The sequence below is a fragment of the Toxorhynchites rutilus genome, chromosome 2, assembly GCF_029784135.1.
Source record: "Toxorhynchites rutilus septentrionalis strain SRP chromosome 2, ASM2978413v1, whole genome shotgun sequence".
Classification (NCBI taxonomy): Eukaryota; Metazoa; Arthropoda; class Insecta; order Diptera; family Culicidae; genus Toxorhynchites; species Toxorhynchites rutilus.
In genome coordinates this window covers 251,973,545-251,998,958 of record NC_073745.1, presented here as the reverse complement: position 1 = coordinate 251,998,958, position 25,414 = coordinate 251,973,545, and the positions used below count along the sequence as shown (strand labels likewise).

The following is a 25,414-nucleotide window of genomic DNA, read 5'->3' as shown; positions in this document are numbered from 1 at the left end:
TCTTCCTTCTTTCTTTCTCTCCCTTTGTTTTCTTTCTCTCTTTCTCTCTCTTTCTTCCTTTTCTCTTTACCTCTCTTTACCCCCTTGTTCCTTCTCTCTTTTTCTCTCGCTATCTCTTTTGCTCTTTCTCTCTCTAGTTATCTATTTCGCTCTTTCTCTCTCTCTAGCTATCACTTTCTTCTCTCTTTCGCTATCTCTTTCTCTGTCTCTCTCTTTGTCGATATTTCTTTCGCTCTCTCTTTCTTTCTCACTCTCTCTCTCTCTTTCTTTTTCTCGTTTAAGGCAGTATTCTAGTCTAGAAATTTGAAAAAAAAATCAAAAGAAAATTCCTTCATATTTTTGTGGTTTAGGCATTTAAGAATATACCCTAGAAAGGAATTATCGGAAATCCTATTATTTACCGAGTTAGATCCATTTAAGTGATGCGGTATCTAACCTGCTACAATGGACTTCAAAATTTTTCTTGAAACTAGTTTTTTTCAAACACGATATCTCAAGTTCTACTGAACCGATGCAGGCATCTCTCTATATGAACCTTTAAAAAAATTAGTTTTTTGATCACTATTTTTTAAAAATCGGGAAACGTAAGAAAAAAAGTTTTGAACCAAATTTTGTTTTTCAAACGGCCTCCATTTTGTCAAAAAATATGTTTCTGGCTTGTCCGAGGTTCATGCGATAGCGGCATCTTTACTGATCCAGAATCTGTTCGATTTTTTTATTCAGATAACCAGAAGGACTGGAATCGTGTACGCCATGGCACAACATTTTTTTTAATTCTCTCACTTCATTAGCTTTCAACTATTCTAGTTATGAATTTTTTTCTCCGTTCAATTTTTGTTTTATTGTCAAAAGATAGATGAGCAAATAATAATGATATAATCAATGGTAAAAATATTCTTTGTTTTATTTTTTCGAAGCTCGATAAAACGTCCGAAATTCGTGTCTCTACACTAGAATAACCCCTTAAAGCCTTTGGAAAGGACAGAAAAAGCTGTTGATTAGTCGCTGATCCGGTAACTTACGTTCATAAAGAGCGAAACAGAATGCACTTCCTAGCTATGGATAATAGGTTGAATCAAAAACATTGCTCCGCCAATACACCCGATCTATGACTACATGAATTCGATATACGCTCTTACGAGCAGAATAAGAATTTTTATTTCTTCATTTCTTTTACGTCGATCAAATATTGCATTCGATTGTTTATGAATTATTTCCATATCACTAATTAACTTAGCTCCTCCCAATGAAATCTGGAAAAGTCTACACAAACTATTTATTGGGTTTCCCGAAAAGTAATTGCCGATTTTTTCATTAGGGGAAAGCTGGGTAAAACCGACACCCTAAAGATTTTCACATATTTTTAGGATCTCCCATGTTTCTTCGATTTCAAATTTCATTCTACAGTATCTGTTGATATTTTTTTGAGTAGAACTCGATTTTTTCTAGAATACAAAAATTGATTTTTTTAACCCATCTGTTTATTTTATTAGGCTCATTTAGCTATTCAGCTGTAACAGAGTCGACTTTGTCATGTACATTTTTTGCTCATGATAAATTGTTGTATATTACACAATAGCCATTTAGGCGTAAGACTATTCCTATCTTATCGACACACATGTCGCCTTTTTCGGCGTAAGAATATTCCTATTGATCGAATTTTGGACAGTTGAGCCATACACAGTGGGATTGCTAATACGAGGGTTCCATTGTTTTGTTATTAATAGTACCAATTACCGATGCAGCAGACCGAAAATGTGAACGGTGAGGGACTGGGATTACCGTCACATGATGACTGTTGCGTGGATGTAGTAGCTAGAATAACAAACAAGGATGGTCAGTTGAGGGCCCTGAGTTATGAGCTCATGATCGTTCGTTTAGTAGACATATCAAATTGAAGCTTATGAGTTTTCTTTGAAAAATATTACTTTGCGAAAAATTAGGATTTTTGTTTCTTTAATTATTAATTGAATTAGTTTTTCATAGTTTTCTCGGTTAAAGATAGAGGGCGCTTTTTTTTAAATTTTTATGGAAAGCTGGGGATTTTTCATATAACATATCTCAATATCAGAAATACTATTGTTATCGTTTATGAGTTATTATTTTGCTAATTTAACATGTTTTAAATCTTTGTTCAATATTTCGATGTGACTAGACATCAACATCTTAAGTTTGAAGACGTATCACTTGAACGCCGTGTAATATTCATTGAAGTTGCTTACATCCCGCTTAATTTGTTCAGTGATCCCGGAATCATCGATAGCCACTTCACTTTTCTGGAATCTTCCAAGTGTGAAGATGAATGACAACATTGTCACACTTGGAGGCTATAATCAGCAGTTTGGTAAACGGGTACACAAGTTCATTTGTTTATCGACCCGTTGCAATCAGAACAACAGCAACGAGATTACCAGCTGAAAAACGGCACTGTAAAATTCCATCAAACGTATCAAATGGATTGGCACTATTGCGGTTCGAAAATAAGGTAAAACTTTTAGAAAGCGATTAAATCCAGATGTTGGCAGCCAACATTTTCCCCGTCCCAATATTCCTCATCTGACTGTTCTTTCAAAAATATTTCCCACCCTAATACTACTAGTAAAAAAAATCGAATTACACTAAATGTAGAGCTTAAGTTAAGTGCAAAACTGGAAGATTGCTTTAAAAAAACTGGAATAAAGCTGGATGCTGTAAACCTGCTATTTTATTTTAAGAAGATTGATTTTGACCTTGGCTGGCAGACGTCGCAGTCACCAGTCACATGTCTTTTGCCACTGTCCACAATACGATGGGCCAAGGACAGTACACCGGATCCCTGGGAGTATCAGAGACAATTGTTGCAGTTATTGCATACTTAAAGGACGACATCATGTACAACCGGTACACCGTAAATCACAACACCAAACGCACGCCATGCGAATGGTCGATCGACAATTACTAAATGAATGAAAACGCTTTTCGATGTGCTTATTTTATCTGAAAATTCATTTTTATTTAAGCATTGGCTGAATTTTTCAACCGAATTCGCAAATAGTAAATGCAAATCGATTTTTCTTCGTGAAAATCACATATAATCGATACGAATTTGGGTTTGTTGAAAAGCCCCAAGTCTCTAGTTGCTAATACTACCATTATTCAAACTTTTATGTTTTTTAACGATTTTCCTCTAAGAGAAATTATGATCATGGTTTGATCACCTTTGATCATGGTTTGTCCAAAAAAACGATCATGGTTTGTCCGGTTTTAGAAATCACCATTTTTGAATGAAAATATCCGAATTCTCAAATAGATGTTGCATTTATCATTGCTTGACTTCACTGTCATCATATTGATCCATTCATAATTTAGGCTTTCCTCAGAATATTGCCTTTTCATGGGCATTTTAAAAATGTTCACCTCAGCACACTCAACACAGAGAAACTTTATTTCTGCTACGCGCGATGGACACAATCAACAAACTGCTGCGCGCCAAGCGGTTGCCATAGAAATCATGTGAACAAAACAACATTATTCAATTGAACAGCTCATGATCAAAATTGAGTTCATCAAAATGCGTTAATTTAATGGTTTAGCTTTGTAAATCTGATACAAATGGTGTGCAAGCATGATGTTTACATTATTTGTAAATGTTATAGTCCAGAAAAAGTCTGAATACGTGCCAAATAATCATAAAGTGATCGATCAAAAGTTAACTCGAATGAGGGACGCATTGACACCAATAGAAGGTGTATTTTATAACCCTTTAAAACATGTGATTCCGTAATAATATACTATAAAACTACTGTAAATCATGAAAAAAACAACCGCTTAGGACGTAGAACTAGGAATGACCGTTTCTGTAAAATCCGATCCGAGCCGATACATATGAAATATTCGCTATCGTTCACAACTCGAGGGGAAACATAAAACATAAAACGAGCAGAATGAGTGACATTTGTTGTTTCGGGCACAGAAAGATTCTGAGAATTTTCCTCAGAGGAGATGCAATACTTATACGCTAGCGACAGCTTACTCATTATGCAAGGGTTGAGTTTACTTCGCAAATAATCTATTTTCGCTATCTTCCTTTGTTGTTTCTGTTCTAGCGGCTGCATAAGTTGCCCGTTATTGACAGCTCTGTTCGGAAAAGCACACAAAAGGACAGAACAAATGTATGGGGAAATGGGAATGCTTCCAATTTTCATCAATTTAAACCATATACAGACTATGGGATTGTAATCTATAGCATATCAAACAAATCTTAGAAAATTCCCGATTCAATTGGTATGCAAATCGTAAAAATCCGTTCGCAGCAGTTATTCACGTTAACTTTATTTCATAAAAACGTGACCTGTTTTCTGATTTAGCACTCTTAATGTAAGACGTAGTCCTACGTCAAAAATTGGACAAACCATGATGTTTTCGACTGGACAAACAAAAATCATTTACCTTATTATTGTTTGATCACTCCACCAGTGACACAATCGAGCGGTGGTGTCAGAACGATAACTTAAATGCATAAACGCGATTGGGCAAACTGCTACCAGATAGTGTTAGTGATAGATCAAACTTATAGGGGAGCTAGAGGGAATACAAACAGGTTAAAAAGAACTTCTTTTAGGGGGTCTTCGTAGCCACTTGGTTACGCGTTCGCTTACCAAGCGATCGATCGTGAGTTCAAACTCAGGGCCCTCAATTGACCATCTTTGTGTTGTTATAGAATAACTACGTCCACGCAACCATCATCAGCGATGGAAATCGATCCACGGTGGAACAAAGATCGATACATCCATACAACTGCTCTGCTCTGCAAGAAACATCAGGCTGCTGTTCTATAAATAACTCAACAATGATCAATATCAACTGTCTCCACTGTCCGGTCTGTTGAACAATGGATGAACAGAAAGAATACTCTTACGCCTAAATGGCTACTACTGTGTAATTTACCATAATGTAATGGAACAGAAAACTTAACGCCTAAATGGCTACTACTAACTACTGTGTAATTCACAATTCATAGAAACATAAACATATGTACATGTACACGATTAAAACCCGGCTCTGTTACAGCTAAATGCTAATGAGCCTAATAAATAAATGGGATAAAAAAAAAAAGAACTTCCAAGACTTGTTTTCCAAAATCTTAATGCAGTTTTTGGCATTTCAATATACTGTTTTCTGAATGAATCATTTGACGGATTAATTCAAAACTTGCAGATTGCCCAAAAGTGTTTTCCAATGTTTTTTTTTATAAAATAAAAAATTAGATTAAAACAACAAGATGAACAGATAATGGTATATACGAATCATTGAAGGTTATACATTTTTCAATTGTACGATAGTTAGTGTTATGAAGTATATATATTTGCATTCATTGTAATAAATTGTTATGAAGTGCACAAATAAATTCACGCGAAAATCTCGTAAATCCATCACGAAATGAGCAATACGCGTTCAATTATGGACAATTTTCGCGATGCGGCCGATTTTTCGTTTTTTTTATTTTCCACCCAAATATGTTCTCAAAAGACGTAATCATGCGTCGAAACAACTTTTTAAAACGTTGATTGTTGCTCGGGCTGGAATGAATCGCTGTTGTCGTTGGTTTCGAAACGAGATGATTGTGCTTCAACGGAAGAAGACGTTGTATCTTTGTTTGGTGCATTACTAACACCACCAGTTTTCTTTCCCTTATCATCACGTTCACGTTATCGTGGTCGTGCAACGCGATCCGCTCAGAATTGATTTTAGTTAGAAAAAGATCAACAATGACAAAGTACAGTTGAATAGACGTTGATTGTAAAATCAAAGTTTCGAAAACGAAAGCATTACGCCGGAGACCGAGATTTTGAGTGTTAATAGCTCCTAAACAACCGAACGAAATGGTATGATAAACACTTCATTCGAAAGATAAAATGTCTACGCGTTATGTACTTGTTACTTTTTGATCCAAAAACTTGTTTCAATGGCCTTAAAATTGCTTTCAAAACAGGCTATTGAAATCACCAATCGATATATAAGCGAGCGCCGCTCGGAAATCCACTCAGTTATAATTGGATAGCGATTGGAGCATGTTATCGCTGTTGTGGTGAAGCTAACTTCGTTTATCATGAAAGCGCTGATGAACGGTGTCACCAAGAGCCTGTTTGTGCACCTTAGGCCAGAAGGGAATCCATCAGGAGGAGAGTGATGCCACAAACGGTTTGAGACAACGGAGCAGCCGCCATACATATATACACGCGCGGAACTATTTTCGTTTGGTTGCCATCCAGCATCGAGGAGATTCCGGAAAGATGTTATCGTTGCTGAAAAATAATCTGCCAGTTCCCCTGGCAATTGAAAAAAACATTCAAGCGGAAGAGTTTATTTTAATGTTTTTTATCCATATAACACTGCGACCAAATACATTTGGTTTTGTGATTTTTCGATCAGGTGCAATGAACAGGTGCTTATCTAGTTAGCATTAACCACTGGTGGGCTTCGAGTATCGAGGAGAATCTGGAAAGATGTTATCGTTGCTGAAAAATAATCTGACAGTTCCCCTGGGATTTTTTTTTGTCTTTATTTAAGAGACTTTCAGCCGTAGGCTGGTTCGTCCCCCTGGGAATTGAAAAAAAATAAAAAATAAAAAAATTAAAAAATGGTTCTCAAATGGGGATCAACACTAGGGTAGGAGCCTGCCCGTTGGTCTCAAATGTTCCTATCTCACGCCTCCAAGAAGATCATATGACGACATTTTTAGATCGGGCGTGAATTGGAAACACACACCTGGTCTTGGCTCCGAGAACGGGTGTCGAAAGAGTCAGAGCACTATATCTCTCCCGGGGAAGACCTCCCGGGTCATTGGAGGTTTAGGGGTGCGGCGCCCCGAAAAGGTTCCTCTGGCAAGGTTGGGCTCTAATATACCTTGCCAACCCGCTGTCTCCCGGAGATACACCCATGAAATGGAGCTACGATCGAGAAGAATATTGAGAATGCGATCACCCGAGGAGGGTCCCCGAACTTGAGCTGGTCCTGGAACGGGCTTAAAAGCGAGCGGCCAGCGGCTAGAGGGCGAGGTGCAAGAGCGGGCCACCAGCCGGGTTCAACCCGAAGAGCTACCGCCACACGGAAACAGCAACCATCGACATCACCCAAGAAACGTTGCGCCTACGAGACGTGTTGCGACTGCTTAACGACAGTCGTCCACACTTGTGGGTACCACTAGGCGACGGATCATGTGGACACACGAAATGAACGAATTCGTGATCCGCGCCTATTACATCTGCACTGCTTTGGAGACGGACATGAGCGGTCGCCCTCGAATACTAACAATGTTCGAGGAAGCGTATCCAGAGTTCGTCGGGAGGCTTGATCAGAACGCGATGAACGCGAGGCGTAGAGCGATAGTACGCAACAACATGCTCTCCCAAACGCAAATCGATGAGATCAAGCAGCAGGTGTAGACGGCGCCAGTGGTTGTATGGTTAGCGTAACAGCCTCACAATCCGATCGGCCTGGGTTCAATCCCAGCTGGCGTCGTTGGGATTTTCTGAGGCGAAAAATCTCTGGTTACGTCTTCCTTCGGAGCGGAAGTAAAAGAAGTTGGCCCGGCTCATGAGTTGTTGAGTCTGATAGGTAGGAACAGGTGGAGTCGCCTCCCTGATGTCGGTGATTGGCACTAAAGTGGCGGAAATAGGCCGACGAAAAATAAGCGAAGATAAAAAAAAAAAAAAAAAAAAGCAGCAGGTGCAGAGAGAAATAAGCTCCAGGAACAACAAAGCAAGCGATGTGTCGAGACGAAGTTCAGTACGGCTGAGCAATTCATTTGCGAGTGGGGCACGCGAATCAGCACCAGTGGAGGCCACAGTACAACATCCCTCTGAGCCGGAAGACCCACAGCCAGATCAACAACTACTACGCGATCTGGTCTTCTACTACGACGAGGCGATCTCACAGTTCCGCGACACAGACCCTTTGTCGCGCCCCAGGATCCCGAAGTTGCAGCATTCCCGCAGGCTGACAAGTGCAGTAAAGCTCATGAACGAGCACGTTCTTCCGCTACACTTGGTTGATGCTGAGAACATGGAGGAGCTGCAACTGAAAGTTTACTGTGCTGCTGTGCGACCGCCAAAAGTTAAGGATACCGTATTATACCGTATTTACCGATAACGTGCCTATCGAGTCTGTACAAGATATTAAGCAGCATCATAACCGCCAAAGTTTCTGCCCACTGCGAACAGCACTACATCATCGCAGAAGAGCAGAAAGGATGCAGGAAAAATACGCATGGCTGCAAAGACCAGGCCATCATCGACGCAGCCATAGTCGGCCAGGCGGTTTATAACCAGCGGAACCTAAGCATGGCCTATATCGATTACAGGAAGGCTTATGACTCCATACCTCACTCGTTTCTCGTCCGGGTATTGAAGCTCTACAAAATTGATCCCGTCGTCGTTAGGTTCCTGCAGCATGCGATGGTGCAGTGGAGTACGTCTCTGCACCTTAGTGATGGGGAAAATGTGTTGCAGTCTAGAACGCTGCAGATAAAGAGGGGGTTATTCCAAAGCGATTCTTTCGGCCCGCTTTGGTTTTGTCTGGCACTAAACCCCCTCAGAAGGACGCTCAATAGGAACGGTCATGACTATAAAATAAGGTATGGCGACCGCGCCCACGAAGAAGTGACCCATACCTTTTACATGGACGATCTCAAGGTCTACGCTGATTCACGTCAGCGTCTAGGTGTAGCTATCCGGGTTGTCGAAGAAATAAGCAGGGACATCTGCATGGAGTTCGGCCTCGACAAGTGCCGCTGTGTCCACCTGCTGAAAGGACAATTTACCGAATCCGGAGGCTACGAGGTCTATGACGGCGAGTTTATAAGAGACATCATTCGTGGCGAATCCTATAAATATCTTGGATTCCGACAGCTCACCGGGATTCGTCACTCCGACATCAAGACGGAGCTGCGAGACATGTTCTTGAGACGAGTGAACTGTGTCCTGAGGACTTTCCTCAACGCGGGGAACAAGGTACGCGCGATCAACACATTCGCGGTTCCCCTGCTGACCTTCAGTTTCGGTGTAGGCAAATGGAGCAAAACTGACCTAGAGGACCTTGAGAGGAGGATGAGGAAAGCATTTAAAGAGGCCGGAATGCACCATCCTCAATCGGCACTGGAGAGAGTTTCACTGCCACGCAAAGAAGGGGGACTTGGAATAGTCGACATATCTGCACTGTGTGTTGCCCAGGTACGACAACTGCGCGAGTACTTCGCAGAACGTGCTATACCGGGCTGTCTGCGCCACTGACAGAGGATACAGCGCTCTGCACTTGGCGCAAGCGGAGTACCAACTCAACTGCAATCTGCAGACAGTGGAGGAGGACAGGACAGGATAATGCCGACGAGAAACTGCAGGCGGTACGTCTGGCATCAAGACGTTGATGACATTTGCCGAATGTGTCATCAACCAGGTGAAAACATAGAGAACATTATGGGCGGCTGTCTCGTTTTGGCCAACGCAGCCTACACCGAGCGCCACAACAACGTGGCCCGTATTGTTCATCGACAACTGGCGCTCCAATGTGCTCTACTGGAAGACAACGTACCAAACTACCGGTACCTGCCGGCACCTGTCCTGGAAAATGACCGTTTCAAGCTGTACTGGGATAGCACTGTTCTGACCGACCTCTCGATCCACCACAACCGCCCAGATATAATGGTTTACGACAAGAGCGACCGCAAAGTCACCATCATCGATGTCGCTATTCCACTGAACCAGAATCTGGAGGAGACCCACGGTGGCTAAGGGAGGTCCCAATAATTGTTCCAGTCGTTCTCTCTGGAACTGGAGTTGTCCCGAAGACACTTCTGGAAGCGCTAAAGGTGTTGAACATCGAGAAGGAATTGGCCGGCATCCAAAAGTCGGTCATCCTCAGCACCTGCGCGATTGTCCGACAATTCCTCGGTCAGGACTAAAACAGCACGAGCATGCAGATACGTGCATTTCGCAGAGCCAAATCCCCCTTTGGCATTCAGAAAAGAAAAAGATTCAGAAAAGAAAACGTTCAAGCGAAAGAGTTTATTTTAATGTTTTCTATCCATATAATACTGCGACCAAATACATTTGGTTTTGTAATTTTTCAATCAAGTTTCTGAAGATTATTATTCCCCATCAGTAGAATATTTTTGTATCAAATATTGGATGCATAAAACCTTGTGCCTCGAACGTAACGCTCTCGTTTTCGAAGTCCCCCGAATATTCATTTATTCATTCATTCAGAATTGGTTCAGGTTCAACTTCAAACAAATGATCACTAAATCAACGATAGTCCTACGTCACCCTTGCGGTTATATCATAGATATAACCCATTTCCTGTTTTGACGTAGGACTACGTCTAACCGGAAGATATAGGGGGTGAAATGGAAATCTAGGCACTGAACAAGTAGGAAAAAATGCAAGATTTGGAACGCTTATAACTCGAGCATTTCTCAATAGATCGCAAAGGTTTTTGCATCAATTGATAGGAAATATATCTACGCATCTATCATAACGAATAACATTTCATTTTTCTTGAGATAAATAATTGAATAATTGTGAAACATCAAGCATTGTCCAATTGCACTATGTGCCCATTTCTGATTGGTCCATTTTGTGCTCCTCAAATCGTACCGACCAATACGGGCAACCAGAGCAGCAGCGAAATAGAATGAAGCACGATTGGAAAGGAAAAAGAAAAAAAATTAACGAAACATTGGTCGCAGTCTCACACATGCGTAATTCTCGAGCCAGCCAGTCAGCTTAAAAATCCCCGCTCCGCTGCCGTAACGATCATTCTTTGTGTGGACACCGACTGGACAACATCGTTGCTGGACGAGCTGGACGGCGAGGGATCGAGTGCCTTTCTCAAGGCAAGAGGGTGGAGGTGGTAGCGCTGGAGTAGAGTAGAGTTTTCAAAGGGGTACACCACGTCAGTTCGCATCACAACACATCAACGAACCAACCCAAGCAGCCATGTCTGGACATGGTACAGGAGGAAAAGTGAAGGGAAAGGCAGAATCCCGCTCGAACCGTGTTGGTCTCGAGTTCCCCGTAAGGGTAGCTAGGCCGAGCGCGTTAGTACCAGTGCACCAGTCCACCTAGCCGGCGTTATATAGTTTCGGCCGCCGAAGTGATCGAGTTAGCTGGCAAAGCTGCTCGCGACGATAAGAAAACCCGCATTCGGAACAGAACACATTCGGTTCGGCGGACATCAAGACAACAGGCAGTTGCAGCGAGCGGCGAGTGGCAAACGCAATCGCAAAACGGCAGCTGGTAGCAGAAGAAAAGAGTTTGTTCTTTATACAAACTGCTTTCATGGCAAATCCAGAACAAGGCGGCATCGAGGGCGTTCGAAATGTTTTTTTTTCAAAACCGCGAGTACAAAGTTTTCTAAATTGGAACCATTCCATAAAACACGGCGCTTATCAGGGCCATTAAACCTTTCAAAAAAGAGTTTACGAAATACAGTTCAATGCTTTCTAAAATAATATCCAAAATAATAATAAAACACAAATTGATTTTTTCATAATTTGTTTGCCAGGATCTGATGAGTATGTGAATTTGTCAGTTGTTCTGAGCTTATTGATAGTTGGGGACTTTCCTGATTATTCAATTTTCACCAATTCTCAAATTGTTTCCAGATTGAAAGTACAGTAATTTACAATTAGTTCGACAGTTAGCTAATTGGACGGGCATGTAATGCGACATATTTAGTTGGACATTTTTGTAAACATCGAGATCCAAATTATGACCCCACATTGAAAGTCGACACTGTACCACTGTCATCGCAAATGTTCAATTACAGGTTAAAATCGCCTCCAATGCGACACTGAGTGGTGCTTCGGCACGTCGTGGGGTCTTTAAAATTGATCATTCAGTTTTCACAAACCCATGTATGGTGTCCGAATTAAAAGTGGCTTCAAATTACAACACATTGTATGCAGGATGGCATTAACGAATTTTCTCGGTAGCAAGAACTGCTTTCTTTGGTTGATAACTGATGTTGAAAATTGACTGACGTTACATCTGCATTGCATAGAGAAATAACTAAGGAGCAACACGATGAGCTATGTATTTCCTGCTGCTCTGTTCTTATTTTAAAGGACTTTAATCCGAAGGTCATTTGTCCCTGTATTTACTGTTGGTTTTTCAGAACGCTTATAGCTCGTTTATTTCTCGACAGATCGTAGAGTTCGTCTCCAAAACCTCAGTTCTTTTTCATTTTTATTTACTTTGTTTGCGGAGACTACAAATCTTACAATTCATTCGTCTCCGAAACCACAGCTTAAGGTACGGTAATGTGCTCAATAGTGAAATATATGATAGTGAACGAGCTGATGACTACCTATGCATTCCCTATCACTGTCATCATTTTGATTGTACGATATGTGTATACGCCGAAAGATGCCCGACGTTGCACATTTAATAAGTACAAAGCCTTCAGAAAATCAAGAATTAAGTTTGTAAAAAAAAACGCAAAAACACAACACCAAAGGTTCTTTTCAGAACCCCCAACATGTTCATAAAGAGTAAACAGTAAACTAATCCATTTTTCAGGTAGATAGGTAGGTATTCACGTAGGAGAAGAAAGTAAAACAAAATATTTAAAATATATATTTAGCAAAAGTTGTCCCCTTTGTATAGTTCTACGTCACTCCGGTTATGTCACCGACATTACCCACCCGTCTTTTTTAATCAGTTTAATAAGTTTCCAGCTTTCTTGAAAGCTTTTCATTTTATCACTAGCTGACTCGGCGAACTTCATCCCGCCCAAAATATTATATTTGATATAAATTCTTTCGAACATTCCCGTTTTTTACAAAGCGAACGTTCGTGTGTTCAACAGTAGAACTCTCCATTGATTGATCTTCTTTTTTTTGTCTCTATTATAGTGACTTTCAACACATTTCGGCTGGTTCGTCACTTTTACTTCCATTTTTGGAAGAATGTCTGGAGTGACAATTGAACTCGTGATCTCTGCGTGAGAGGTATGGATGTTACCACTACGCCAGATCGCCTCCGATTGATCTTCTAATTGGCCTTTTACAATTTCTTTCTACTATTAATTTCCTATTACTTCTACGTTATACCAAGACGAATACAACAAAATAAATACGGCACAAATCGGACTCTTCCTTTCCCAGGTTTTGCGCTTACAAGCAGGTTTGGCCTTCCATTTATATTTATATAGATAGAAGATATAGGAGTGCATTATCGGGTCTGAAAATCCATTTCCACTCAAAATTGAAAGAAACTTTCTGGGCATGTTCTGCGGATTTGTGTGCTAACCCTACCCGTATTTCGAATGCTTATAACTCGAACATTTCTTAACAGATCGTTAAGATGTTTGCATCAATTAATAGGAAATATTTCTACGCGTCTATCACAATTAATTAAATATTATTTTTCATGAGATGAACAATTGAATAACCGTAAAACGTCAAGCGTTATCTAAACCCCCTAGCTGCCAATTTTTGATTGGCCCGATTTACAGACTTCAAAATCTATGTACCTGTGGAAATCCACTATGCAAATACACACGCAAGTCGGGGGTATTTTTCCCCCACTGAGCTGTGTTTCCCTAACACGGACTTCAAAATTAATGTGCCTGGGAGAATCCGCTTTGCAAATACATGCAAGTCGGGGGTATTTTTTGGTGTTGAGTACTTTTGTACTCGCTTGTCGTTGTGCAGACCGAAATATGTTTCCATAAAACGTACTTTCAAACTGAGAAGCCCGGGAAAATCATCATTTCAGATACTTGAGGTGAATGAACTTTCGCGGCTCGAGAACTACGTAAACATGAGATGCGCAATAATTTCGGAAATCGGAAATTCCCTAATATTTGTTTGATATACTATACATTACAATCCCATCTGTATATGGTTTAAATTGATGAAAATTGGAAGCATTCCCATTTCCTCATACATTTGTTCTGTCCATTTGTGTGCTTTCCCGAACAGAGCTGTCAATAACGAGCAACTTATCAACGAGCAACGAAGGGGAAATCGTAAGATGCAAAGTCTCCGTTAACGAAGGAAAAGAAGAAGAACGAAGGGTAATATTTGCCTAGAGTATAAACAGTGGATCTCGCTGAGGCAAACTTTCATTCTCCGTGGAGGAGTAATAAGATGGATAAAGTAAGAGCCTTTTGAGGATCAGAGACGAATGAACTGAAGAAGTTTCAAGCAAGGAAGGAAGGCAAACTTTCAGTATAGTTCTGTATTCAAAGCAAGGAATATCGCTTGTTCTTCCTTGTTTTGCGTCATCACATGTCTTCGTTCCGGATTGAGCTGTGGACGCGAACAAATTACTCACTCGCTGATGTCTCTGGCATTGCGATCATTGAATCAAACTGTCGCCATTGCATTAAGGTTCTGAGCTACACAATCGTTTGGGGGATCATCAAGCTAGGCTATTCTCAGCTCACCAAGAAAATAAATGTTCTGGAATTTTGTCAGTGATTTGGTTTCGCATGACGGTAGGAAAATTCTGTGTGTATATTTATTTGCTTCAAGTCATCAATATATATTTGTATGCGTACGTGCGTGCGTTTGGTGTTGCAAATTATGCAGTCGTAATCTATATATATAAAACTGGATTTCTGTCTGTCTGTCCGTCTGTCTGATTCTTATGGATTCGGAATCTACTGAACCGATCAACATGAAAATTGGTATATAGGGGGTTTTCTGCATTACTCGGGAATTAATCAAGCAAATGAAATGAAATCTGGCATGTGGAGGTTTTAGGGTGCAATAAATGTTTTTACAGTGGTTAAATACTCCTCCCCCCTCTCTTAAGGGGGCTGCCATACAAATGAAACACAAATTTCTGCATTACTCGAGAATTAATCAAGCAAATGGAACCAAATTAGGCATATTGAAGTTATAGGGTGCAACAAATGTTTTTACGGTGGTTAGATACTCCTCCCCCCGCTCTCTTAGGGGGGCTGCCATACAAATGAAACACAAATTTCTGCATTATTCGAGAATTAATCAAGCAAATGAAACCAAATTTGGCGTGTGAAGGTTTAGGGTACAATAAATGTTTCTATGGTTGTTAAACACTCCACCCCCCCTCTCTAAGGGGGGGCTGCAACACAAATTACAGCGGGCACACAAACACAAACTTCTGCATAACTCGAGAACTAATTAAGCACAATTTGGGATGTGAGGGTTTTTGGGTAAGAGAAATATTTCTATGACAATTTCCGCTGCCGGGTGAGAATAAATATGAGGTATATATAACTTGAAAAAATTCAGCATATGTAAACGCTTGTGAATTTCTCACTGGTGAGAAATCACTAAAGTTGGATGCAGTTCTACTTCAGGTGAATAAATTCATCGAAAATATGAATATATTCATTATAGAAGTTCTCGCTAGTGTAAACGGTTGATGCGATTTCTATAAATCTCATCATATTTCTTCACATGAATATATCACTAGTCTAAACCCACCTTTATTGAATTCGGAACTGGAATCAGGAATAAAATAACAGGAATAAAATAAGTTGAGTGTGTAAGGAAAAGAACGATCGATCCGAGGTAAATACTTTTATGCTTTTGGTTTTTTGTAAAAATTTCCACGAACTTTCCGGACAATACTGGCTTGGAAAAGATTTACATTGTTCAAGCAAAACCATAGTGTACATATTAAGGAAAACCAAGATTAGAAAACGTTCAGCTATGCAAACATGTATAGTTATTCGATGATCTAGACTTCGTTTTGCTCAAACTCTCGCTATACTCATTATGATGCCACTTACCCGCAAATAATGATGGCAAAGCATTGCACAAGCGCTGGATACAAATTGTCCATCGAGATTGTCGCCTGATCCATGTGATCATCTGCCGCTTCCGTCGTTGTCTGAATCATTGAAGCGATCGTTGTAGAATTTTGTATTGCTTCCATCGTGTTATTCGTGATAGCAAGCAGTCCGCTGAGGCGACTGTTGACCGAATTCGTATCCATTTTTGTGTGCGCACTTGAACAGGAGGCCGTGGCAGTATTTAGAGCACTTTTGTTTTGTTTCAACCGAGACGAATTCTATTTTCATCCATTTCGCATTAGGTTCGAATGTTCACTTACTACGTCGTACCATGACTAAATTCTGTGAAATGAAAGTAATCAATAACTCTTAAGCAATATCTTGCCGCTTCAGAAGTGTCTAATCACTTTCATTTTCAATCATTTATATGATTGTTTAACACTCTCATTCAAACACACCAACAGCTGTCTAGCATTTCACGCTTAATTTAATTCATTTGCCGCAAAGGGCACTAGTTCAACTCATTGCATCTGTACCGCTGTTGATGAGATGAATCGTCGACAGACGTCAAACAACTTCTCCGATCGTTATTAATTCCTGGTGAGTACGAGTGCAAAGACTTGCAGATTTTGCACGCGCGTATCGTACGAAACGATTGCATAAACGATTAGTTTATAGTATTCACAATCGGCAGAGAAGCTGTCCCAGCTGCACAACAACAAACGAACTAAACACTGAACACAACCATTGCACTGGAATAAGACATTCCGCTTTGCGAGTATTTTCACAACTGGTGCAGGGATGAAGCTTATAAGATTGAATTGATTTGTAGAATTTCACTATAATTGCTCTCGCTTATGGAATACCTAGAACAATATGCACATTCTTGCTTCTGCGCTGTTTCGCAGCATTATCGAAGAATGACTAGGAATTTGGAATTTAAAGAAAACCTTGAGCGAAGACACTGTTGTCATAATGCAGGTGCATCCTTGACGCGCACATTCGCTTCCCTAAAGAATTCTGGGAGCGGAACGTCGTTACGTAGCAGTAGTTTATTTGGATTCTAGCAGGAGCATTTATAACTTTTTTGTCCAATAAACATTCAGAATGCACGAGCCTCGAGCCACAATACCAATTTTCCGAGTTCGGAAATATATGTTTGATTATTTTCTTCCCCACTCACTCAATAGTTAACACATTATGCTACGAAAAGATTTTTCATATGTTTACAAACTGAAATCCACCCGAATACTGACGTTTGCAGGGGATTTATTTTGCTACAGTTCATAAGTTGAGTATGAAAGAGACGGAAAGATTTGCGTTTGACGTTTCGATCAAGGCGAGTAAAGTAGAAGGTAAAACTATATGTCAGAATTGCCGTTCAGTCGTATCACGTTGGGTCATGCGGACTTAATTAGACATTTTTTTGAGTGCATGCAGGGGATAGTAACATCAAGCAAAAAATGGGGACCGATTCGAGATTGCTTTTATGTAAACAGTGAATGTTTTTTACCAGGTGTATGGCACGATTCTCGCTATCTCACTCTACCTATCGTCACCGCATATCTCACTATCCCTCTGCTATTAGGCCATCTACACACTATGCAACCTGGGTTGGAAACCAACTTAACGAATGCCGCGAAAAACTTGAGAGCATGTGTAATCAAATGGTAGTCCGCACACTGGGCGGACAACCAGTTGACAAGGTTGACTCAACCTGATAGAGGCGAATGAACTGCAAAGTTTAAAGCCTCTTAAAAACAAAGAAAGAAGAACTCAACCTGTTGGAAGCAACCTAGCATGTCGAGTAAGGCCATTTACACACTGGTCAACTGAAAATGAACCTCAACCTGTTTATATCTCAGCTGTCAAACTTGAACTCAACTTGCATCCGCACACGAAGCAACCTGAGGTACGCAACTTGGGATTGACAGGTATCGTTAAGTTTTTTCTGTCATCTTTAAATTGCGTGATGAAATCGTGAAGGCGCCTAGAAGTATATCCTAAGGTGGGCCAACTTGCTAAAACCACTTTTCAGCCATCTTTGAAGTCTACTGTGTTTTGTTTGTAAACAATACACAATACGCTTGTGCCCAAGCTTGCTTGTGATCAGTCTGTCTCTTTCACGCTTCAAGCAAATAATTCTCCTTCTGTTTCCTTCCGTACTGTTTTCATATACCGCTTCCCTAACCAACCTAGTGACGAAACGGCCTCACCTTAGGATATACTTCTAGGCGCATTGGAAATCGTTAAGTTTTCATCCGTCATAATAAATTGGCAGTGATGCCGTTCCTTTAACTACTGAAAGAAATCATATAAGAAGCAATTCATGAAAAATGTTTTTCAACAAAAATACAACCTTACAAGAGATTTTTCTTAACATGAGTGAAATTAGGAAACAAAAGAAAGGGTCGGACTCGATTATCCGGAGTATTGAATTTTTTTCACTCTGGATAATCGAATCCTCTGGATAAACGAATAATAAAAAACGAATTTTCGCTCGGTAAACGTTTAATATAATTATGATTTGCACTTATTTATTAAACGGTTTTATCTAGCTTCATCCGTTTGTATATTTATGACTTTGTAACTCTGTAACTTTGTAACTTTGTCTGTAGCACTGTACCACATTAATATAAATTTAACCCTCTTCCTGTTGACCGATTGATCTGAAGATTGGAACACATCTTTATCTCTGCCGTCATTAAAAAACTGCGTATTCCATGATCTTGAAAGTCAAAGATGACGGCCGCTACAAAATGGGGGATTATGTTCATATTTCATCAACATCCCCTCAATATGGGTTTTCCCAAAACCCCATCAATACGGGTATCGAATGAAAGAAGGCTTGAACAGTAGAACACATTTATGTATGTAAAATGTAAATCAAAGATGGCGGCCGCTACAGAATGGCGGACTACACATTTTCTCAGAACCGCTTCAATGTGGGTATCAAATGAACGGGACTGACTTGTAGAACACAGTTATTTATGAAAAATATAAATCTAAAATATATATATATATATATATATATATATATATATATATATATATATATATATATATATATATATATATATATATATATATATATATATATATATATATACTTTACTTTTTTTATATACCGCGGTTAAAACTCATACATATGATATAACATTCCTGGTTTCCGAGCCATATAAGAGCCACTTTTTAAAATGTAACTATTTTATTCTTTCGTACGTGTTCAGACATTGCTGTTATGAAATGAAACTTGTCAATGTTAAAGCATTGCATTGACATTTCAATATGATTTTACAATGAAAGTAGAATTACAGGTATGTTCCAAAGTTCAGATCAATCAGTGATCAGGAACGGGTTCAAATTTCAATTAATGTGGGATAACCCTACAAACACTCAAACATACATACAAACAGGTAAAGCTGAATGAAATAATTAAAAAGTAATTGTTTATTTAGCAACTGCGGCCATCTTGGATTTGGACTAGTCGAGCACTTTCATTCGATACCCATTTGGATGGGGCTTTGAAAAAAAATGGCGTCATTTTGTGGTGGCGGCCATTTTGGATTTGCATTTTTCAGAAATAACTGTGTTCTACCAGTCAATCCCTTTCATTTGATATTCATATTGATGGGGTTCTGAGAAAATATGTAATCCGCCATTTTGTAGCGGCCGCCATCTTGGATTTGCATTTTTCATGAATAACTGAGTTCTACTAGTCAAGCCCTTTCATTTGATATTCAAATTGATGGGCTTCTGAGAAAATATGTAATCCCCCATTTTGGATTTGCATTTTTCATGAATAACTGTGTTCTACTAGTCAATCCCTTTCATTCGATACCCATATTGATGGGGTGTTCTTTATATTTGTTCAATAATATAACTTTAAACTTTAAACTTATATAATAGTTATAAGAAACCTTGAATAACCTATCAAGCATTGTTCAAAATTAAGTAATGCATTTTAGTTTCCTTCAATATTATTGTGAAGACATTTGGATACATTTTTTCGTACCATAAACCACTTGGCATCCATGATTGAAACTCAACGAACGCAGAAATCGAAATGTCAACAGCACTTGAACGAAAAGGTTGCCGACACAAATCGCGTGCGACTCGACATGCTAGGTTGATTCCAACAGGTTGAGTCAACATTGTCAACTGGTTGCCCAGTGTGCGGACTACCATTTGATTACACATGCTCTTAACTTTTTTGCGACATTCGTTAAGTTGGTTTCCAACCTAGGTTGCGTAGTGTGTAGGTGGCCTAAGGCCATCTACACACTAGGCAACCTAAGTTGGAAAGCAACTTAACGAATCTGTCAAAAAAGTTGAGAACATGTGTAATCAAATGGGAGCATACACACTAGGCAACTGGCAACTTTGGTCGGACCAACTTTTTCGATTCAACTCAGCATGTCGAGTCGCGCGCGATTTGTGTCGGCAACCTTTTCGTTCAATTGCTGTTGACGTTTTGATTTCTGCGTTCATTGAATTTCAATATCTGTCAGTGGTGATGCAAAACAGTGTTTACAATATTGGCGCATCTGTTTCTATGAACGAACGAGATGTAAGTATTTTGCTACTTTGGTTTAGTTTATATATAATATATATTCGTTTGACGTTAGGAAATGCCATCAATATGCAAGTTCTCTTGATATACCGTCCGGGAAGAGTGCTGAATTGGTCAAGGATGCGTATAATATTGGAGATTGAGCAAGAAGCACAGAATCCGCTGGATGTGTTTTTTCCAAGTTAACAGCAATTGTTGCTGTCTGTTGTTATCAGCGAGCCGAAATAAGTATGTTAGGTAAATATGTCACCTTTAGCTTGATGCCGTCGGTTATAATAATGATTCAACAAATACCAACAGATAGCCTAAAGCCGGGTTCAGACGGTGCGAGTAAGCATACGAGTCGGTCTAGTCAGTTACTGCAGTACAGCTACTCACACCGTGTGAACACATCATGCCAGTTAGTGTCATGTGTGATTCGGCGTGCGAGCTACTTCAAATTTTTTTGAATTTACTCGCACTCGCATCCCTCAAAACGTCAAAAACAGAATTTAGCGCTCGAATCAGGGATGCCAAATCTTTACATTGTCTTTACATGTCTCTATTTTTAAGATATTTGAAAATATGCGAAGATTATTATAGACTTGAAAATTATTGAAAAAACAAATAAAACCCTCATAGTTTCTAAGCGGAATCGTTGTTATTTATTTAGCTTGCCCTGTAATCTGTTTGTATGTTTGTAACATGTCCCACATTAGTAGAAATTTGACCCCCTTCTTGTTGACCGATTGATCTGAAATTTGGAACACACCTTTATCTCTGTAGTCATTACAAAACTGCGTATTTCATTATCTTGTAAATCCAAGATAGAGGCCGCTACAAAATGGCGGATCCCTTTCTTCCTCAAAACCTCATCAATGTGGGTTTTCCAAAACCCCATCAATATGGGTATCAAATGAAAGGGCTTGACTAGCAGAATACAGTTATTTAAGAAAAATGCAAATCCAAGATGGCTGCCACTACTAAATGGCGGACTACATAGTTTCCCAAAACTTCATTAATATGGGTGTTGGGGGGAAGCAAACTACGCCACTGATGACTTGATCTGAACCTGCGCATCCGGACGGTGCCACTCCATGACGCACCCAGACAATCATTGACAGCTAGCTGTCATCACTGTCATTCTGAAAACTTCTCTCGTACCACACATTCTTTGCTAATCACAAAAAAGGAGTAGAGATAGAACCCAAAATAAAGTTGAATTCCCAAATTGTTAAATAATTGAATCATCCTGTCGTGCTTTGAATTTAAAACGAGGAGATCAAATGTAGGTAAAACCTAATAATGTAAAGTTCTTGTTTAATTATTGTTTCTCTTAATAAATACAGCTTTGAGCTCGCTATACATTGATAAAAACGCGTGCTGAATAGAACCTCCGAAACCCCCGTAACAATGGGTATCAAATGAAAGGGATTGACTAGCAGAACACGGTTATTTGTGAAAAATGCAAATCCATCAAAATTCTACCAAATGGCGGACTACATATTATGTCAAAACACCATTAATATGGGTATCAAATGAAAGGGCTTGAATAGTAGATCACAGTAGATCATGAAAAATTAAAATCCAAGATGGCCGCAATCACAAAATAGCAATATACTTTATTAAACGGTTTTATTTAGCTTGAACTGTTCGTATGTATGTATGTATGTCTGTAGGATTGTCCCACAGTAATAGAAATTTGACCAATAGGAACTGACCGGATAGGAACTGCTGTCATTTTAAAACTGCTTATCTTGAAAAATCCAATTTGGCCTCCGCTCAAAATCGCTGATTCCATATCATCTCAAAAAAAAAGGTTGATTGAGATATGTGTATCAAACCAACGAACTTGACTTGGAGAACACACTATGTATTTTCTGCAATCTACTCAATATCGGTATCAAATGAAATTTTTTGACTGATAGAATACAGTACAATGCCTTTATTGTAGAGAAATATTCTAATGAAACAGATAATGTACTAAAAACTAGAAAATAAAATGAGTAAACAAAAACTTTTTAAATTATAAAATCCATTCATTTTCATTATCCACAATTAGTGATTTCATCATATGTCCCACTATTTTATTTTAGTCTTATCAATGCCCTAGACTAATGAAGGAGAGGTGTGATAACTACTAACTGCAACTTGCCTAATTATTTTCTCTAGCTTTTAGTACATTATTATGTTTAATCACAAATAAACCGTTTAACTTAAAAAGTTTTTTTACTCATTTTATTTTGTTTTGCACGCTGGTGGGGCACGTTTTCTTTTTGAGATAGTTTTCTTGGGATTCTAAATATAAAATCATTATCGGGCACAATTTTCATTCGAAATTCACTCACAACTTCCAAAAAAAGTATTGTTCTAAAAAACAGAATACATATTCCATTTAAAAAAGTAGATTTTCATTCATTATTTTAGTTTTTGAGGCGTATTCATTCCTCCTGCAAATCTACTATCATTTTCATTTCACAAATTGGTACACGAAGCTGCTGTCAAGGCGAAATAATTCAAAATTTGAAAAATCTTTTAGACTGCCATTTGTAGCACTACATACTTTCGGAATTATTTTAGCTATGGATGCTTTCGAGATTCTAAAAAAATATCGACAATAATCTGAACGATATTCCAGAAGAAAGGTACAACATTTCTAGTTTCACTTATGTAGGTATAGCATCCCTCATGAGTGTATCTTGCGTTGTATTTGTGGAGCAATTAAATCCAACAGTTTTTTCACTTTTTCAGGTGTTATTCTCAACACTGCTCTGTACTCTCGGGGATCATCATCGTAGAGTTACTTCAATATTGTATTTGTTGCTCCTTTTTTTTGCATCCAATTCCTGGACCGAATCCTTTTTTCTTTCTGCTTTTTCCGGATAGTACCTTCAGTTCAAAGAAATTCAGCACAAAGTATTTTTAAACACGGCCAGTGTGTGTTTAGCGATAAAATTGTGTAATGATAAATTCAACTGAAAATCTAAGACGAAAACTGCCAATAAAGAAGTCGATTTCGGATCAATCATCTGACAAATTCGGATCTGATTGCTGTTTCTGACGATTTGATGGACATTTGAAAAACCGCCTGGCATCTCTGGAAAACCTGTGCCGTAGTATCTAGTTTCTTGCCAGCAGCTCACATTGTGTGAACGGACAAGGCGAGTCAACCATTTGTCAAGCGAGTTCACCGGGTCAGTAGCTGCTCATTGTGAAGCCAGCTACTAGCAACGTATAAATGGGCCTTAAGATTGGATAATTCTGGTCAGATTTCCCGGGAAACCGTTATCATCCCTGATTCTCGATTGTACCATGTGCGAAGGTGCGGTCTGCGAATATGTGACCCCTGGGAGAATTTTTCATATTTAGCGTTAGTGTATACATAAATCATTCTTTAGAAGAATTGTTGAAAATTTTTCTGTTTTCTTTATATAATTCTTTTCGGCTGTATTCTTATTTCAATGATTTTTTTATGTTTGTAAATATTGTTTGCTGGTTTGTGGTATTACTCCAACGAAAAATAAATATATACATCCATTTTTTAGAAATATTTAGAATTTAGAAAAAAAAAGCAGAACCCAAAAGAAATTCTGAAATCTATTGTACACACGAAGGAATATTAACACAACGGTACATTTTTTAAATAAAAATGGTATTATTGTTTGATATACGAGATGAAACACCTTCGAAAAAAGTACATCCAGGAATGCCAGATAAGCAGATTTTTTTTTCTGCTATAGTGTAAATTGTATTTCAAATGTGCCCTTTTGATTCTATTGTAGTTTTAAGAAGCCGCGTATGCATTCAATTTGATTCGATGATTTGTGAAATTAAGTTTTTGACGTAGGACTACGTCTAACCGGAAGATATAGGGGGTGAAATGGAAATCTAGGCACTGAACAAGTAGGAAAAAATGCAAGATTTGGAACGCTTATAACTCGAGCATTTCTCAATAGATCGCAAAGGTTTTTGCATCAATTGATAGGAAATATATCTACGCATCTATCCTAACGAATAACATTTCATTTTTCTTAAGATAAATAATTGAATAATTGTGAAATATCAAGCATTGTTCAAATACACCATGTGCCCATTTTTGATTGGTCCATTTTGTGCTCCTCAAATCGTACCGACCAAAACGGGCAACCAGAGCAGCAGCGAAATAGAATGAAGCACGATTGGAAAGGAAAAAGAAAAAAATTAACGAAACATTGGTCGCAGTCTCAAGGCCCATTTATACGTTGCTAGTAGCTGGCTTCACAATGAGCAGCTACTGACCCGGTGAACTCGCTTGACAAATGGTTGACTCGCCTTGTCCGTTCACACAATGTGAGCTGCTGGCAAGAAACTAGATACTACGGCACAGGTTTTCCAGAGATGCCAGGCGGTTTTTCAAATGTCCATCAAATCGTCAGAAACAGCAATCAGATCCGAATTTGTCAGATGATTGATCCGAAATCGACTTCTTTATTGGCAGTTTTCGTCTTAGATTTTCAGTTGAATTTATCATTACACAATTTTATCGCTAAACACACACTGGCCGTGTTTAAAAATACTTTGTGCTGAATTTCTTTGAACTGAAGGTACTATCCGGAAAAAGCAGAAAGAAAAAAGGATTCGGTCCAGGAATTGGATGCAAAAAAAAGGAGCAACAAATACAATATTGAAGTAACTCTACGATGATGATCCCCGAGAGTACAGAGCAGTGTTGAGAATAACACCTGAAAAAGTGAAAAAACTGTTGGATTTAATTGCTCCACAAATACAACGCAAGATACACTCATGAGGGATGCTATACCTACATAAGTGAAACTAGAAATGTTGTACCTTTCTTCTGGAATATCGTTCAGATTATTGTCGATATTTTTTTAGAATCTCGAAAGCATCCATAGCTAAAATAATTCCGAAAGTATGTAGTGCTACAAATGGCAGTCTAAAAGATTTTTCAAATTTTGAATTATTTCGCCTTGACAGCAGCTTCGTGTACCAATTTGTGAAATGAAAATGATAGTAGATTTGCAGGAGGAATGAATACGCCTCAAAAACTAAAATAATGAATGAAAATCTACTTTTTTAAATGGAATATGTATTCTG

General features: G+C 39.0%; 1 protein-coding gene and 2 long non-coding RNA genes across 9 annotated transcripts in view; 2 read left to right on the top strand and 1 right to left on the bottom strand.

The window, feature by feature from the left end:
- The window catches only part of LOC129769635 (integral membrane protein GPR155), a 48,210-nt gene extending 31,196 nt beyond the window's left edge, over window positions 1-17,014 (bottom strand). The window contains exons 1-2 of one of the 7 annotated variants that reach the window (XM_055772017.1): window positions 16,952-17,014; window positions 15,766-16,110 (exon numbers count right to left, since the gene is read on the bottom strand). In XM_055772017.1, coding sequence (XP_055627992.1) covers window positions 15,766-15,971 — 206 coding nt within the window. In that variant the 5' untranslated portion in view covers window positions 15,972-16,110; window positions 16,952-17,014. The other 6 variants (XM_055772021.1, XM_055772019.1, XM_055772022.1 and 3 more) reach the window with 6 other exon arrangements.
- Window positions 17,015-20,141: 3,127 nt separating this feature from the next.
- On the top strand, window positions 20,142-21,091 carry LOC129769639 (uncharacterized). Its single transcript, XR_008741929.1, has 3 exons — window positions 20,142-20,338; window positions 20,397-20,578; window positions 20,642-21,091. It is a non-coding gene; the product is annotated as an uncharacterized LOC129769639 (long non-coding RNA).
- Window positions 21,092-21,336: 245 nt separating this feature from the next.
- On the top strand, window positions 21,337-22,250 carry LOC129769642 (uncharacterized). Its single transcript, XR_008741932.1, has 2 exons — window positions 21,337-21,608; window positions 21,670-22,250. It is a non-coding gene; the product is annotated as an uncharacterized LOC129769642 (long non-coding RNA).
- The last annotated feature ends 3,164 nt before the right edge of the window (window positions 22,251-25,414 follow it).